The 17,844-nt window shown below is 39.6% G+C and overlaps 2 protein-coding genes across 2 annotated transcripts; one reads left to right on the top strand and one right to left on the bottom strand.

Moving 5' to 3' along the window:
- Nucleotides 1–5,598: 5,598 nt before the first annotated feature.
- pmpca (peptidase, mitochondrial processing subunit alpha) lies at nt 5,599–10,496 on the top strand. The gene is made up of 13 exons (XM_026321401.1): nt 5,599–5,707; nt 6,593–6,795; nt 6,888–6,967; nt 7,167–7,249; nt 7,363–7,457; nt 7,543–7,643; nt 7,797–8,060; nt 8,758–8,850; nt 8,943–9,061; nt 9,157–9,247; nt 9,532–9,594; nt 9,686–9,830; nt 9,991–10,496. Exons 1-13 carry the CDS (start codon nt 5,661–5,663, stop codon nt 10,158–10,160), a joined length of 1,554 nt encoding a protein of 517 aa, XP_026177186.1. The 5' UTR covers nt 5,599–5,660; the 3' UTR covers nt 10,161–10,496.
- A 665-nt stretch (nt 10,497–11,161) lies between these two features.
- Nucleotides 11,162–17,413, bottom strand: inpp5e (inositol polyphosphate-5-phosphatase E). Its single transcript, XM_026321400.1, has 11 exons — nt 17,306–17,413; nt 15,732–16,586; nt 15,022–15,145; nt 14,825–14,922; nt 14,619–14,743; nt 14,188–14,307; nt 13,726–13,833; nt 13,157–13,318; nt 12,940–13,055; nt 12,628–12,764; nt 11,162–12,362 (listed from the first exon to the last, which is right to left on the bottom strand). Exons 2-11 carry the CDS (start codon nt 16,517–16,519, stop codon nt 12,230–12,232), a joined length of 1,911 nt encoding a protein of 636 aa, XP_026177185.1. The 5' UTR covers nt 16,520–16,586; nt 17,306–17,413; the 3' UTR covers nt 11,162–12,229.
- Between the last annotated feature and the right edge of the window lie 431 nt (nt 17,414–17,844).

The following is a 17,844-nucleotide window of genomic DNA, read 5'->3' as shown; positions in this document are numbered from 1 at the left end:
ATCAGTTATTGGCCCCTGCATAGACAGTTACTGTCTGATCATATACGTAGGCTTTCATGATCCTCAGGATGGCCATGTAAGGCCTGATCCTTTATTTTCTGAATGTGCCACAAATTTTGCACTTGTAATGCTGAATTTGCACAAGAAAAAATGTCAAAACCATAATTTTGACCTGCCTCATGATTAAAAGACTAAAACTGAAGGTGTAATAATGAAGGTTAAAGAATCTGTTTAACAGCGAAACATAAAAGGTGTTTTAGGCAAAAAACCATGAAAGCCATTAAAAGGAGACTAGATTTTCAACCAAATATAACACAAAATATTTTTTCTACATTTTTTAATCAGGAAAAGGAAATGCAAGTCAATGTGCATTTGCATCCAGTATGTTTCTGCTAGTATTAGGAGTTGGGTACATTGAAATAAACAGCTGGTGGTGCTAATAGTCAAGTGTAGTGTCATTAAATTACTGCTGAAAAAAGAAGAGTGCAAAACAATGGCATAATCAAAAGAGCACTATAGAGAAAAGGTGATGAAAATGCCTGATGATTTACTTTGGTCTGCCAAGATGGGATGTTTTATCAGCTGCTCTTTTTATATCAACAAATAAATGATGTAGACAATATTATCTACTACTAAATTATATCATATTATAATACCTAGCCATTCTACAACAAAAGCACCATGTTGAGTTTTATAATCAAAATGATCAGCTTGACTCTATTCATATGCACAGCATGCTTTTATAGGACAAAATACATCACACTCCCACCAGTGATCACATACTTCAGGCAGTGAGAAAAAAACTCTCGATATTAGATATTAGTCATCACCGCTGAACTAAATGCATCAGTGAATGGCTTGATTGGTTCAGCAGGGCTAGTGGCTGGTTATACTAACATAATGCTAAGAGTCTGGGGGTGTGTATTTGCGTGAGTCATAACAGATCATTTACGCTGTTTAGCATGTCATTAAGATGTTTTAGCCCACACACTGACTGTGCAAGCTGTAAATAGAACTGAGTTAAGATTTGAATTGAATGCCAGGTATTAGCATTATTGCACTGCACTATTGTACCTTACGTGCAACAAAAGTATGCTTCAAATTTTGCTTTAGTCTTTGAACATTGCAGAAATCATGCCAAAAACTTCTAAGAAGGTTGTGGGGACTAAAATTCAACAATGTTAACAGCAACAACACACCTTAAACTGTCCAGTGAGCAATTAAAAAAAACAATTGATAGGCAAAGCTAAATGCAGTACAAATACAAAACGGATGCAAATTTTGCAAGAGACTCACAATTATAACATATTTAAACCAATTTCAGTATCATTAAAAAAACACTGAGAGTACTAATACTTACTCTTCACATGTCCAAGTGTAATTTCTTTGTTGGTTTTCAATCACCCATTTGTTAATTTTATATCTTGGTAATCTGTGCACAACCTCTGTTCTCCTGGTGCATTTACTGAGCTTCCAGCTGGGAGAGAACAAGTAACAGCCGTTCGCATATACTGGACACCCTCCACCCCCTTCACCCACACTAACACACACACACAGACACACACACACACACACGCACACACACACACACACGCGCGCGCGCGCACACACACACACACACACACACACACACACACACACACACACACACACACGCACACCACACTGAATTCTCATTCAAAGCCAACAGCTGTAATGCACACAAAACCCTTAATTGTGTACCCATTATTTAGCTAGTAAACAGAAGCAAACGTGAGCTTCACACTACACTCTCTCCAAAAAACAGTGAATTAAAACGGTGAAGAAGCATCAGGATAGAAAATGTTAAAACAGGATAATTTTCAAGGAACTGAAACAATCTGAGAGCAAACGTTGAAAAAATAGTATAGAAGTGTAGAAATAAAGGCTTATATAAAGCACTGTACTGCACTTACATCAATGCCAGTAAGCAGTGGCATAGACCTAAGTTATATTTAGTCCACATTTTGACCATATTTTGGTCAAAATGTGAATTTGTGCCATAATGTTATAATCTACCTTAAATGAAAATAAGGGCCTTTAATCTAGTTGGCTATAGAGTTTGTTTGTCCTTCCTTTTTGGTAGAAACACATTTATTTTTTACATTAACAGTTTTGGTTTGTTTGCGTTTAGAGACAAAAAAAGTACTTCCCTAAAGTTGCAGCACTTTTCATCACTACAATAATACAGTTGTAGGTACAGTTGTGAGATGGTCATGGGAAAATAAATAAACAATATGGGAAATGTAACTGTGATCTCCCATATCAGTAATAGATTTTGTCTACCCACCCATTCACCCAACCTCCTAATTTAGTCCTTCCATGTAGCCAACACAGGTCGTCTAATATGAAAACAAAGTGTGTAGAGATGCGTTGCTTCCACAGACGACCTATGGGTTTATATAGTGACACTAAATAATGATTGTTGGTGAATGCAGCACTGTTATGTCAGTCTACCCAGCAGATTAGTCAGTGGAACATGTAAGTGAACTGTTTCTCTTAAATATAGGTTAATGAGGGCTAATGATCACTGTTGCAACAACAGTCAATCCATGTAGAGGACATGTTTTTAGGAAAGTGGCTTTTTAGCATAACTGTAAAGATTTTAGTGTAAAATTGTCTATCCTACTTCTTTCATAAAGTAAGCAAAGACGAGTTGCTTGTAACCAGAAATTTGGTTGTAAATAAAGTACAGCTGTCAACAAAAATCCTACTTGCTTGTTCTTAAGCATTTGGCAGACATGGTCTTTAAATTTTATAGTTGAGAGTCTCTACCGACATTTATGCTTCATCATCCATGAATCCGCATTTAATAATCCTCTGACTTTACCATGAGGTTGACATTTGTTTCTTTTAATGAAAATGTCCCAGCAACTACTGGATGGATTGAAATTTGGTATGTTTCTTTCAGGGTGAATTGTAATAACTTAATTGATCCCTTATTAGTTTAGACTAGTTATCAGTGTTAAAAGGTTTAAATCACAGTAATAGGTTTATGATTTCATGCCGGCAAAATTATATTCAGCCACAAAGGACCTTGCCTAAATACAGACTCACAGAGCAACCAATATAGCTGCACATTTGTAATCTTGCTTCATCAATAGTCTGGCCTCTTCTTATGTTAGAAGAGAAGAGGAGTCTATTGAGCTTCAAAACTGTCCATGTAGTGGCTTCTTTCTCATTGCATGGCTGCAGCTACCATACTGTCATCTTGCAACATGTCTACTGGGGCCAGATGAAGTCCTTGCAAATGTAAATTGACAATCCATTCAGCATAATCAAATGGAAATTAAAGTACAAATACACCGATTTATAATCTATGCAGAAAGGCTCATTTTAATTAAACAGACAAAGACTGATTTAGCAGGCAAAATGTAACATTGTTGGATTCAGGACAACATCAAACACATAAATGCACCAAAGGAGGTGTAGCATCCTAGTTCTCTTAAACAATCTGCCTGAGAGCCCAGTGTAATGTACAGGCTGACTTTTCTCAGTGCTGTGCAACAATATCGATAGAATTATTGATATACTGATTATCTTTGGATGTTTTTCTTCAGTACAGATGGATGATCCACTCTGAACTCTGCATATTCTCTAGGTTGTCTACAACATTGTGTTCAATTGTGAGCCCTGCATATTGCACATTTGCACTGTTTACAATCACATCTTGTACATCCTACTTTTTTAGATAGTTATAACTTTTTATCATTGACACTGTTTTCATAATCCTTAGTTTTCACACCGGTTTTTAGCAAAACATTAGGCGGCATGTCACATTGCATTTCACTACCAGTTGTATCCAGTAGTACATAAATTACTATATTAGTTTGTGATTATAAGCAAAGTTGGAAAAAATAATATTATGATCCCAGGGGAGAAACTGTGTTAGGTCATCACTGATACTGAATAAAACGTTTATAAAAAACACATTTTCTTGTAATTCTGAAGTCTTTTTATAATGATCAATGGATAGGATAGAATCAGAATATAACTATAATCTCAGAAATACCAAACAAACCAAACAATTGACATTTTATGTCTGCATGGTTTGGTATTTTGTCTGACTTATTTTTATCTGCATTGTATGTAGGCTATTTTTGCATAACTCTGACACCAAAACCCAGTATGAATACAAAAAAAAATATTTTTAGTTATTTATATCTGTGAGTCTAAGCTAAACAGAAACAAAAGCACCTCAGTATCATTCATTCAGTAGCTAACAAAAATGACCATACAATTGAATCAACTCCTCTTTTGAAAAGGTTTACCACAAATTGAACATTATCAACTTCATGAAGGAGAATTTATTGTAGGACTGCACTAAGCTTGGTGTCCCTAATAAACTGGAACCTGTGTGAGTAATATAATATATTATTAATATGGTGTCAAAACAGCAGAATCACAAAAACAAGAAGTGAGAGTAAAAGGAAGCCACTTGTGGTGAAGTTGGGGTGGGCAGCACCGTGGAGCTCAGTAAAGCACAGAGCCTGTTTCATCATTTGGTGAGTCTCAGCACTAATGCCTGGTCACGCTTTCTCAGCAACTAGTGGCATTTCTGTCCAGCTAGTTCCAAGAAAAGCCCTACTATCAATGCCAGTCACGGCACTAGTAGGACCAAAGACCCAACTACGAGGCTTTTTGATGAACTAGTGGCCCTCTGGACAACACTAGTTAACTAGTGTGCTGCAAGAACTGTGACAAGTTTACTAGTCAAGCATGAGTTTGGCTCGCTGGTGAACTAGTGACCAGCATTTGTCTGCACTAGTTCACTAGTGAGAGCGTAAATCCTCACTAGTGAACTAGTGAGGGCCAACATACGCACTAGTTAACTAGTTAAGGCCTCTAGTTCCCAAACCTGGGCTTGTGTATGTGTTACTTCTCCATTCAACACAGTGAAATTTTCCAGCCTGGGCTTGGGTGTATTATGACAAGCCCTTTGAGCATAAATTCCATATCCTTGATATCAGATGTTCATTTCATATACTAGTTCAGTCTTTGTCAGAACTAGTTGGACATGTGATTACACTAGTTGAACAAGAACCCTTACTAATCACGCTTTCGCAGCAACTCGTGGCATTTCTGTCCAGCTGGTTCCAAGAAAAGCCTTACTATCAATGCCAGTCACTGCACTAGTAGGACCAAAGACCCAAGTAGTCAGCTTTTTCAGGAACTAGTGGCCCTCTGGACAACACTATTAAGGCTAAAAGTCTTACTAGTTAACTAGTGTGCTGAAAGAACTGTGACAGGTTTACTAGTCAAGCATGAGTTTGGCTCGCTAGTGAACTAGTGACCAGCATTTGTCTGCACGAGTTCACTAGTTTTCCAGTCCTCAGAGCCCATAGTCACTGAGTCTTACCACAGGGTTCAAGAAGTCAATTGAGACCTAAAAAGTTCATTTTTCAGTGTTTTATAGGTACATGCCAGAATTACTGTTAATAATATATATATTTATTTTTTAATGGCATGAAATAAAAAGCAAATACTCGTTTAAACTTCTGTATTTAATCACCGTATTTAATTCTTTCACCTAAAATCTCAACAAAATATATAGGCTAAATGATGACGTAACAGAGCAGCGGAAGTGATTGAGGAAACATTGATCTTCATCCGTGTGAGTTTCAGGTGTCACAGGATCCAAAATGGCGACTCACATGTCGAAGTGTCGGAGTTGGAGTCGTGTTCAGAGGTAACAACATGTGCCCAAGTGCCGGGGACCGTCTTTGGACACGAGCTTTATCAAACTGCATCGATAGGAGCTCAGTATACAGCCGCCTCCACGCGCTGACATCGGCAACAGAGATTAGCCTGATGCTAACTGCTAGCTAAGCTAAATGCTTGTTGATCAAAGCTTAGGTTTTGCTGAATATATTGTGTTTATGTTAAACTAACACATTCTGACCTACGGTGTGTCTGTGCTGTCCCATGGACATATTCTACATGATTCCACATGTCCTGTGCGGGGTTTCTCGCATATTTTACCACATTTCATGCTGGTGTAACGTTATTGTGGCGACGGAATTCAAATCTGATGATGATGATTAGACAGAAAACATCATGGTAGATGTGCCCTGCTCAGGTTATGAGCTTTCTGAAGGTTTGAGAATAGTTTGTCTGCAGGGCATGAGTTTGTGATGGCTGACAGGCTGCTGATGACCCACTGACAGGCTGTTGCTTAATAACATGTTGGCTCTTCACTGCCGGTTCGTTAGACCATCATCTACAAACTGAAACTGATCTTTAGACCAGCTGTGTACACTTGTGTCATTCTGGCTGGTGTCCACACAGTTTATAACAGTGAGACTTGGCTAACTAACAGACCTGTACCTCTGTACATCATATTGTAGTATTTAACAGTAGCACAAAATGATCATACTGTTCAATCAGCACCTTTCAAAAATGTTTGAGCCAAAACAATATTCTCACCTTCACAAAGGGAGGATTTACTGTCAGACTGTTGGGTTAGACTACAGTCGTTTTAACTTGGCGTATACTACAGTCAATACTTGACTGTCTCTGTCCTACAATAGTATATTTTTAAGAACTTGTACTCTGTTTTTTTTTGTTCTCACAGGTTTGGGATTGCAGCTTACAGAAAGTACAGCAGTGGTAGTGGATACCCAAATATCTCCCTCTCTTCACCACTTCCTGGGATCCCCAAGCCAGTGTTTGCATCTGTGGATGGTCAGGAAAAATATGAAACCAAGATCACTACTCTAGATAATGGCCTCAGAGTTGCTTCCCAAAACAAGTTCGGTCAATTCTGCACAGTTGGAAGTAAGTTTAAAAAATTATAAATTGTATCGCCCTGTCTTTAGGATCAAGTGGAAGTGGATAAAATGTGGATGTTTTCTTTGTTTGTGTCTTAGTTTTAGTAAACTCTGGATCCAGACATGAGGCAAAATACCCAAGTGGAATAGCACACTTCTTAGAGAAACTTGCCTTTTCTGTAAGTACTTCCACTTTTGAGACTCAACTGATGAATTATTCTGTCAGCTCACACACTCACACTTGGAGCATGACTATTAATTTGCTTTCAAAGTCCACTCCAAGGTTATTATTAAGCTGAAAGTTCAACAAAGTGAAGAGTACAAAATAAAAGTTGGTCAGCATACATTTTGGTGATTAACTGATGCTGATATTTTAAGTCGACAGCTCAGTACGGGAGTAAAGATGAAATCCTTCTGACGTTAGAAAAGCATGGAGGGATATGTGACTGCCAAACATCAAGGTAGGACAGTTCCTAAAAGTGGTCTATAATTCAAAATTTGTGTATTTCTGCCTTCTAAACAGACTACCATGACTGCTACAGTTGTTTGACTTACTATTCATTTTGTTGTGTAGAGATACCACCATGTATGCAGTGTCTGCTGAAGTGAAGGGTCTGGACACAGTGGTCAGTCTTCTCTCTGATGTTGTGCTACAGCCTCGCCTGCTGGGTAGGTCCACTTTTGCTTGAAATGGTAAATGTGACATATCTGCACCAGTGTCTTTGTGAAGTGAGCTGTGCTTGTTTATGAGCAGATGAAGAGATCGAGATGACCAGAATGGCAGTACGCTTTGAGTTAGAAGATCTAAACATGAGGCCCGACCCTGAACCCTTACTCACAGAGATGATCCATGCTGTGAGTTACTCCCACACTAGCACTTTGTGGAAACAGCATTAATTAATCCATGACCTTTATCAAGGTGTTTTAACATCCACCTAGCTATTGATATGTAGGTAGATTAACCAGTAGAGTTTAACTTGATAATTGAATGCAAACGCTCATTTCCAGGCCGCTTATCGAGGCAACACTGTCGGACTGCCTCGCGTTTGTCCTGTAGACAATGTGGACAAGATTGACAAGAAAGTGCTTCACCGCTACCTGAGTAACTACTACTGTCCTGAGCGGATGGTTCTGGCTGGAGTGGGCATCGAGCACGAACATCTGGTTAAGTGTGCCAGGAAGTATCTTCAGGATGTGAAGCCAGTGTGGGGAATGAATACAGCAGCCAATGTGGACCTCTCTGTAGCGCAGTACACTGGTGGCATCATCAAGGTGAGCAGGATTGACTCTAAGCATGATTTAGAGTACAGTTATAGGCAGATGTTCCAAAAGTTAGTTTAAAAAAAAAGGTGAAAAGGACTAAGTGCTGCAGTTTTGCCAAATCACATTTGGTTTAGCAAAAAATATTTAGACCTGTATGAATACATTTTTTTCAGCCAGTTAAAGGCAGTAAAAACAACACAGCACTGATATATAACCACTTTAAGGTTGATATGGAACAGTTGCTTATTGACACATCCACAACATAATTTTTATCAATTTGCTTTAGAGGCCACTTGATGAATATATGACCAGCGTCTTTTTCTTTTAGCTCTTCGGCTTGGTTTCTCTCCTTTTAACTTAGATTTGGTCTCTACCAACTCCTGAGAGAAACATGTCTTTTTAACTGTGTATTTATAAAACTAAAGCCGAGAGAAGCTGCAGATTCAGGTGATAATTCTATGTATGTTCATGTCTAAAGGCAAACCCTGTTTTATTGTCACAGAGACACAGTGGAATAAATCTCTTGGTTGAGGAGTGCTAAAAGCTGTTTAAAACACCTACTGAATGTAAAAATAGTATTTTTACAAAAAATAAGTCAGGATGTGTTCACTGGCAACATTAGAGGGAATGTTTTAAAGGGGCTAAGGGGGAAATACTGATGCAGTCATGTTGTAGGCTGATATCTATCATCTTTTTCTTCTGTTAGATGGAGAAGGATATGTCAGATGTGAGCCTTGGCCCCACTCCAATCCCAGAGCTCACCCACATCATGATCGGCCTGGAGAGCTGCTCCTTCCTGGTGGGTGTTTGTAGTTCGTGCCTCCAGTCAGGTGCCTGGACATTTTGGCAACAAACTCCCAAATTGAAAAAAAAAAAAAATGTAATTTACAGGAGGACGACTTCATCCCATTCGCAGTACTCAACATGATGATGGGTGGAGGTGGTTCCTTTTCTGCTGGAGGACCTGGGAAAGGCATGTTCACTCGCCTGTACCTGAACGTGCTCAACAGGTGAACATCTCACAAGCATTCATTCAGCCTTGTTTTACACTTCACTAATACAGCTCCAGACAACTGGCTTTATTATTTGGTTTGCTTTCTTGCAGGCATCACTGGATGTACAACGCTACCTCCTATCATCACAGCTATGAGGACAGTGGACTGCTGTGTATTCATGCTAGTGCAGACCCCAGACAGGTTGGTACAGGTCCAGGGTGAGAAATGAGTTTTAAATGTAAACTGGTGTGAACCCTCTGGGATGTCTTACTTTACAGTTACACACAAATACCACTGTCTAGACAATCACAGCTTTGTACAGGAAGGTCCGATCATGTCAAATGGATATTAGTTGTAATTGGTGATCTTTTTTTCCTGCATTTGAAAGTGGTGTACTTTTGAAAATTCTGTGAATGGTTATTGTTGCAGTTTGTGTGTTCCTTGTTTAGGCAGAGGTTTTATTGTTGCATATAATTTATCTCCAGGTGCGGGAAATGGTGGAAATAATAACCAGAGAGTTTATTCAGATGGCTGCCAGTGCAGGAGAGGTAAACCTCACTACAGAAAAAATGAGTCTCAAATTTTGTAATATTATTTATTCTAATAAAATCAAAATGAAAACATTCCCTCTATATCCAGATGGAGCTGGAGAGGGCTAAGACTCAGCTAAAGTCCATGTTGATGATGAACCTTGAGTCGCGGCCGGTTATTTTTGAAGATGTTGGGCGGCAGGTTCTCTCCACAGGAAAGCGAAAGCTGCCTCATGAACTATGTGATTTAATAAGTGAGTACTGAACAACTGAACATTTAGTGCTGTTTTTAGTGATACATCCTAACTAGGAAAATGCCTTAAATATACCTGAGCTAGAGGAAACAATTATATTCAGAATTAACAAGTAAAAATAGTCTTATTCCACTTTCCTTATTTTTTTTTTTTTCCCCAGGTAATGTGACAGCCAGTGACATTAAGAGAGTCACCACCAAGATGCTGCGCAGTAAACCTGCAGTAGCCGCTCTGGGAGACCTGAAGGAGTTGCCCTCATATGAACACATCCAGGCTGCCCTGTCCAGTAAGGATGGACGCCTACCCCGCATATATCGCCTCTTCCGATAGATCCATCCAGCCAGGTGGAACTGGAAAACATTGTAAATAAACTACACTGCTAGATTTTTATAGTCCTCCCTCCTAACACAGAACTCAGCACAGCTCGCTCGGGGAGGGCACAACACCCGGACTCTTAACTGACCCTCTGAGACAGGGATTTTAAAGAAAAAAATGTCAGTTTTACTCAGCAGCAGTCTAAATTCAGTTAGGTTTATCTGTATTTATTGCTGTACATCTCTGGATCAGTGTGACCAACTTTACAATTGTAGCCGATTTGTGCTCAAAACTGAAATCATTTCTGTCACATTTGTGTTTCAGCCGTACTGTAAAGAGATCTAAATCGTCTTTTCTGTGTGGTTGTTTTAATACTAATTAATAACAGAAAGTTACCCTAAAATTGAAAGATATAAAGGAATAGTTTGACATTAGTAAATTATTTGCTGTCTGGAGTGAGATGAAATAGAGATGGTTTTGTTTTGAGCATACTAGAGTCAATAGGATTGATACCAAAATACTGTCCTATCCACATGAATACTCTTCTAATGCTGCAGTATTTGCACATCTGCTGCTGCTGTGTGTAATCTTATGTATGCAGCAACGACCCCTGTGGTTCAGAGAATTCACATTCATAATTTAACAATTAACAACAGTACTGTTTTTAAACCTGAAAGTAATTAACAGTTAAGGTTAAGGCTGCAGCAGACAGAAATCAGTCTCATCTAACTTTCTATTTGTGAAAGAGATATCCTTATGTCTTCTCTGACAGATCTTCGTTTTTAGTGAATTTTAAAACTTATATTTGACCGATAAAACAGTTCAAACAAATGTTTTCGTGAAACTAAACCCAGGCATAATGTATTAGTGTTACCAGTATTTCAGTGACTCCTGACTACGGTAAATACATCATGCTAAACTAAATATCTGCAGAACACCTCATAAATGAATGTAAATGCAAATCATATATTTTAAAGACAATGTGGTGCAGTATAATGGACAATTTAGCTGAAAAATGTGTTTAAAACGTTTATTACTGGTTGTTACATCACAGTTGACATATAAAGAGACAAAGAAAAGAGGTCCTGAGGAAGTGAAAACAAGACCTACAGGCACTTTTCTGGAGCATCTGCTCTTCATGCGGGGAATGTAAGTTCATTAATGTGGTACATACAGTACATGGATAGTTTAGAGTATGTATGAGGTTATACAGTAGTGAAATGAGAGATAAGGCAAAGGATCATCTGGCCTAATAAAAGAGTAGTGACAAGCATTAACAGTACAATTAGAAAGGAAGTGAATTCCTCCAATAGTGTTTCATGTAAGATATTAAATACATTTGATCTCCCTGAAATTCAACAGTAGCATGAAACAATATCATGACTATCACACTCCATAATGTCATGCTCTATATCACATATTTGACTCGATGACAGAAATAATGTGATGGTTACAGCTTCCTCCTTCATATTGCAACAATCCTACAAACCCTCAGCTTAGAACTAAGTTCAAGTTAAAGTCATCCAATGCCAGACACACTGACATTTAAAAATTGCACCTAAATGTTGACTGTGATTATGTTTTGTACTCTATTTGATGACAAATCCACAAGGCATTTTTAACACTGGTGTAGCATACAGAAACTTAACATTGTGGTTCATGATTATAAATATCTACAAAACAATTAGAAAATGAGCCCATAAGGTTAAATCAGTTCACATTGCAACATGTGACTGATGAGTAAGCCACAATGGCAGTCCACTTCCCACTCTGTTCCAGTCATTTTTGATTAGAGGGTACAGAATAAATAAAGGTCAGACTTTTAGAGTCTGAAAACCTCTGTCTGCCTTTCTATCTGACCTAAAGGTCCCTGCCCTTAAGGACAGCCTGCCACTTGTCTTGACCAGCGAGACACACACATACAGTTCCCAACAATGATCAACAGAGGGCATCCTCTGCTCAGTTGCCAGCACTGGGTTCTGTGTAGTTAAGACAACTCTGGTTTCCTTTTGGTCCTCCTTTGGTCCCTCTTTCTGGCACACTTCAACCCAGCTCAGCCTGGGCTAGTCTGGAGAGCCCACTTACTAAGAGAGGGTGCAGATAGTGCTACTACCTTGGCTCTTCATGGCCTCCCTCCTCTTCAGCTCTCTGGTGATCCTCCTCCTGATGCCTTCCAAGTACAAGCCTCGGTCAAACTGTCCCGCACCCAGGGGAATACTGAAAAACAGAAGTCAGTTTAGTACATCAGATTCTGTACAGTCAGAATGCAGAACGTACAATTTCAAGCATCTGAAAATGACTTGTCTATAAACACTTCAGATTCTCCCTCTTCTTCCCCAACCTCACTGATATAATAAATATCAATAAACTATATTGCACAGTCCCAGTAGTAGTTGACACAAATGAATAGGTCTGTTAGAAGCATCTTTAATGTAATGACACTAACCTTATTTTAGGTCAAGTTTTTGATAATAGGACTTACTTGTCTCTGCCTGGCCTGAGTTTGACATGGAAGACACCAATGACGGGCCGATGGTCTGAGGTCTTGATGCTGGAGCAGCTGGTGTACTTGACCACTTTTATGTCACCAGCTTGTCTGTTCCTGAAGAGGATCCTGTCCTGAAAGGTATGACATGCTGACTTGAACTTCCCTGGTCACTTATATGTTAATTAGTGGTGAAATGAATAAAATGTATACAAGTGATAAAAACATGTCTTCCACCAAAGATTTGGCTTAATTTGGTGGCTCTTTTAAGAGGGCATATGATTATCTTTATTTTCTTTTTCATCTTACTGTGTATGAAGGTGTTCTCTGCTTTGAAGTAGTGTCGTAGATATCACAGCCGATGTCAAATTTGTATGTGGGGAAGAAGTGTATCGGTGCCTCCTGAAAACCTTTAAAGATGGAACCTGGGAGGAAAAAGAAGCACATTCTCAGATTGAGAATCAAACACAACGACCAGCATCTAAAGCAAATTTTCACCGATTTAGCCTCCTAAATGCAAACATACCATCGTTCATTTCCTTGGAAAGCTGATCATGCTCCAACAGAGGGCCCATGTCACCTTCTACTGTGCGATTCATGATGGCCTCCACATCAACTCGGTCTTTACTCAACCGAAAGTTAAAATCTCCAAACCAGAAGACCTGGTCAAATCTTGTGGTGACATCAGCTGCAATTGAAAACTTCTTTGATTATCAAAGATCGATGGCCATTATTCTGACCAAAATCAATATTTTAATCTGAACTATGCATAAAAATAAAAATACGTTTTATTCTGTACTCAATATTGTTAACTCTCAGTTACAATCAACACTTTAAATGGAAAAATGTGAACTGTCATAAATCCAGTGAACATAACATCCTAGACTCATTTGTCTTTTTAAAATATTATATACTTAATTATATATATAATTGCTGTAATCTACATGATTCACAAAGATTAGATTTTGACGAAAACACAATTTAACCTATTCAACTTTCATCATAATGTTTTTTCAGCACTGGGTGGAGAAAAAAAACACCATCCTAACTATTGATTTTTCACATCTTTTACACAAGCTAACCCGAAGGTCTTACAGGGTGTGGAGCGGTAAGGGTTTGTGTCTGGAAGGTCTTTTGGAAGACCTAGAGCCTCAACAATCTTGTTGTAATCAAGTATTCTCTCGTAAATTTTGGCATCTCCAGCTGGAAGCAGAACAGAAATGCATATTAGAAATGTGGAAAATGCTGAAGTGTAAAAATGCTACATATGTATTATTAAAGGCAAGACGTAAAGGGAGTTATGATGACTGCAATAACAAATGCACGCTTCGGACTGAGAGCTGCTCCTAAACATTAATCTTACACTTAACTATAAACAGTAGTAAGTGACCTGATGAAAATGTCTTAGTCACTTATTCCCTCTTAGGGTGGAATTTAAGACCATTTTAAACTGTTATTCTCAGACATTTGATAAATGCACGCCCTGATAATGCCCTATTGCTATGACATCACTTCTTCAGTTTGCAGCCTCCCTGACCGGGGGAACTTTACACTCACAGGTAAAATGAGATGTGATGAAGAGAAAAGAAGTGCCAAAAAAGGTAAAGGCGATTCCCACAGCCCCTTTGGTCTTGATCTGAGAGATGATCCTGGTTGTGACTGTGGCGTGCTCCACCTCTGTGTGGGTCAACACAAAAAATGTTGAGGAATCAGTTGAAAAACAAAACATGAAAAGAAAAACCAGAGAAGAAATATGCCAAAATTAAAACCCTCCTTTGGCCAATGAAAATATAGCTACAAACTGTAAAATACGATCTAGCATTACAGAACTGATAAGAGTAGATGTATAACTATCAAATCAAAATAACTGTCATCTTCCAACAAATCATACTCCAAAGATTTCATCAAAATAGCTGCAGAATAAATATTTTTTGGTTGATCAATTAATCAACTTATTTCCGCTCGATGACATTACATGTAGGACTGACCTGAACAGAACCAGATGAGATCTCTTCTGACAAATACAGTGAGATACAAAACACCAAGTGATGCTGCATACAACATGACATAGTAAGGTCCCAGGGTCTCCTGAAGACGAGTCTCCCACTCCCTCCTGTACAGACAAAGTCATACGTTGTACAACCAACTTTACACCCCTGATATAGTGACAGATGATAATAACTCACTTTTATACCTGTCTGGACAGCCCTCCTGGACCCCAATGATATAAAAATCTTGTGCAAATTCAGAGTCTGTTGGAAGGAGGAAATCGTCCAAGTTGGGTGGCAGCCCCTGAAAGTGATGGAAACTCATTATAATGCAGTTGGTGCATGAATCTTTGCAAGCAGTAAATGGTCTATGAGAAGATGCAGAGTCGTGACTTCCATGTACCTTTTCTCCCTGCATGTTCCACGTGGCAATGTAGATACCCAACCTCCGGTCAGGGAAGTAGCGGTCCAGCTCCTCAGCCCCAAGCAGGGCACCATTTCCCAGCACACTGCCCTCCAGAAAACTCCTGGAACATACACATTAAAAGGAAAATGACCAGTTCCTATTGGCTAACAACTTCGCTTGCAATAATGGATAGTTGGCTTAGATGATAAAACCTAAATAAATGATTGGCTATGCATGAGTAATTTCAAAGTAAAAACTGCTGCACAGACTTATTTCTCTTGAATAAGTGAGCACCGTACATACACAAAGCACAAAAGTCTGAAGCCTCATTTTCAGAATAAATGCACAGCATCACCCAACTCCATATGTGTTTTGCTAAACAGCTCTAAGCACAGGCCACAATGAACACTTAAAGGCCTACAGTGGATATGCAATACTGTAATGAACAGTTTTGCAGTAACATAGTAACTTTTTTATTGAGCAATTTTCTTTAGATAAGGACAAAGTAGTCAAAGCCTGGCCATGCTATTCACAAAATAAGCCATTTGTACCATTACAAGACCTTATTATCTTTGCAAGGGATAACAAATAGGAATATCCTGTTCTATATCTGGATACTTTTATGTTGTCACTGTCCCGTATCTGAATTAGGAGCTTAGGTACCCATGAAATGGTCTCTGACAGACAACCTGCCATTACTACTGTACCTGTTCCTCACATCCTGGGGTCTGATTGGGCTAAGCACACTGTATGTGGACCTCAAGGAGTTGACAGAGGCACTGTCCGACCCCATGTTCTCCAGAAGCCGGCTGTCGCTCAGGTTCCTGTGGAGTCTCTCCCCAAGTTTCTCTTTAGCCAGTACAGAATAATCCAAACAATCCCTGTCAATCCTATTAGCTGCCCTCAAAGTGGCTGATGCAAAGCTCTTTTCCAGAGCAGGCAGTGGCCCTGTAGGTTGTACCGGAGACAGACGTACCTTGGTGGACCTCACCCACTGGTCTATAGGGTCACTCTGTTGGCTGCAGGGCCTACTTTCAAACTCGGAGAGACTGTTCCCTCTGTCGCGAAAGCCTGGGGATCTTGTTGTAACAGCAGAGAGGGGTCTCACATTGGAGTTGTGGTTTCGGACCATGGCAACACCTGGAGCTGGAACTGTTTGATCCTCTTTGAGTGAGTCTGTGGAGGACCCAGTCTCAGCTGGATCACTCAGACTCTCCTGGCTATTTCTCAGCCTCCTGGTTCTCACAGTCTCCTCAACTGAGCCAGTTTTACTTGACTTTGACAGCCTCGGTAGTGAGGGGGGTCGAGGCTGGTATGGACTGATCTCTCCCTCACTGTTTCCAGCAGTGAGTTTGAGTGCATCATTGTGCTCCTTGCAGGATTTGCTATCTACTAAGGAGATCTCGTATGGTCTGCTATCATTGATAACTGAATCTTCTTTGCCAGGAGCTTCACAGACATGATGGAGTCTGCTGTCTTCTCCATTGTCAGTCATCCTCTCATCATGTCCGAGACCAGCTGTGATCAGGTGTATGGAGTTTTCTCATTGCAAAGTGACACACCTGGAAATAAACAGCAGAACAGACTCAGATGAGTTATTGATTCAACTGGAGGATGTAGCCTGTGCAGCTGCTGAATCACACACTGATACAACCACAGTGTTTCTCTCTTTTTGTCCGCCTTATTTATATGAATGAGAGTAGGCTAAATAACAGAAACACCCCTCTGGATAACGCAAAGCAATTCAACAGCAGCATGTTAACAGCTGAAAGAGCAGTAACAAAAACTGAACATTATCACCTCGATGAAGCAGGATCCACTGCAGGACTGTTGTATGAGACATCAGGGTTAGTTAGCTGAAGAAGAATACGCCATCTGAGTGCACGTTTCAGTCACTAGCTTACTTTAGCTCATTAACCATGGACGGAAACTTATCAGTCATGTGGACAAGCTCCTCTTTTTGTGAGCTAATTACCGTTAGCCTTATCGGACTACAGTACAATCATCAGTGTTATATAAATGCATCATTTAACTGAAGCGTCGTGATTTCTGCTAATTTACGTGTCATCTATCCGTCACGTCGTTTATAGCTCACTGTGCTAACCCTGCTAACGGCACGGTAGCTAGCGAAGCTAAACAACCTTAGCAGAACAGGAGTGAGACGCTAGCTGAGCTAAAGCTAACGTGTAAAGCGGACACATTATCAGTGAGTAGCAAAGTAAAGCTGTCAGTTTCCATGTCAGGTGGGTTTTTTTAACACATCACAGCGAAATGAAATTACCTCTCATACACCGACGTTTGGTCTCAGATGGGCTAATTTTTAAATAACAGTTAGCTCAGTAACTTCCTTAGCGACGTTTGACAACACAGATTTAGTTACTAAGACAAGAGAGTCTGTGTGAGTGCAGCAGGTGTCACAGCGCCACCGTGTGCTGACAAGTCAAAGTACAAGAGACCCATGAAATTCATGTCACCAACTGTGCAAAAAACGCCTCTATGACCAGTGTAGGAGCAAACTGTGTAGCATCAGTAAATACATCCACACCTATTAAATCAACCAATAAAGACGGACATGTGCAGGATTTATTTAGAGCAAGCAGCAACAATGATCAAGATCAAGCTCTGCACCATTTGCATCTCAGCATATTTCACCCCTTTTTTCATTACAGCATTACAGAACACTGTTTTTGGTTTTCTTCATCAGGCACTAATTAATACAAGAAAAGAAAACAGCATAATACAAATTTTCAGTGGCCCTACCTCTGAAGTAGCCTGGCCAGCCAGACCAGTCCTTTCTTAGCAAAATAATGTAGGTCTTCT

Source organism: Mastacembelus armatus, chromosome 9 (genome assembly GCF_900324485.2).
Source record: "Mastacembelus armatus chromosome 9, fMasArm1.2, whole genome shotgun sequence".
Classification (NCBI taxonomy): domain Eukaryota; kingdom Metazoa; phylum Chordata; class Actinopteri; order Synbranchiformes; family Mastacembelidae; genus Mastacembelus; species Mastacembelus armatus.
The sequence above is the reverse complement of the archived record's forward strand: the minus strand, read 5'-3'. Positions and strand labels throughout refer to the sequence as shown.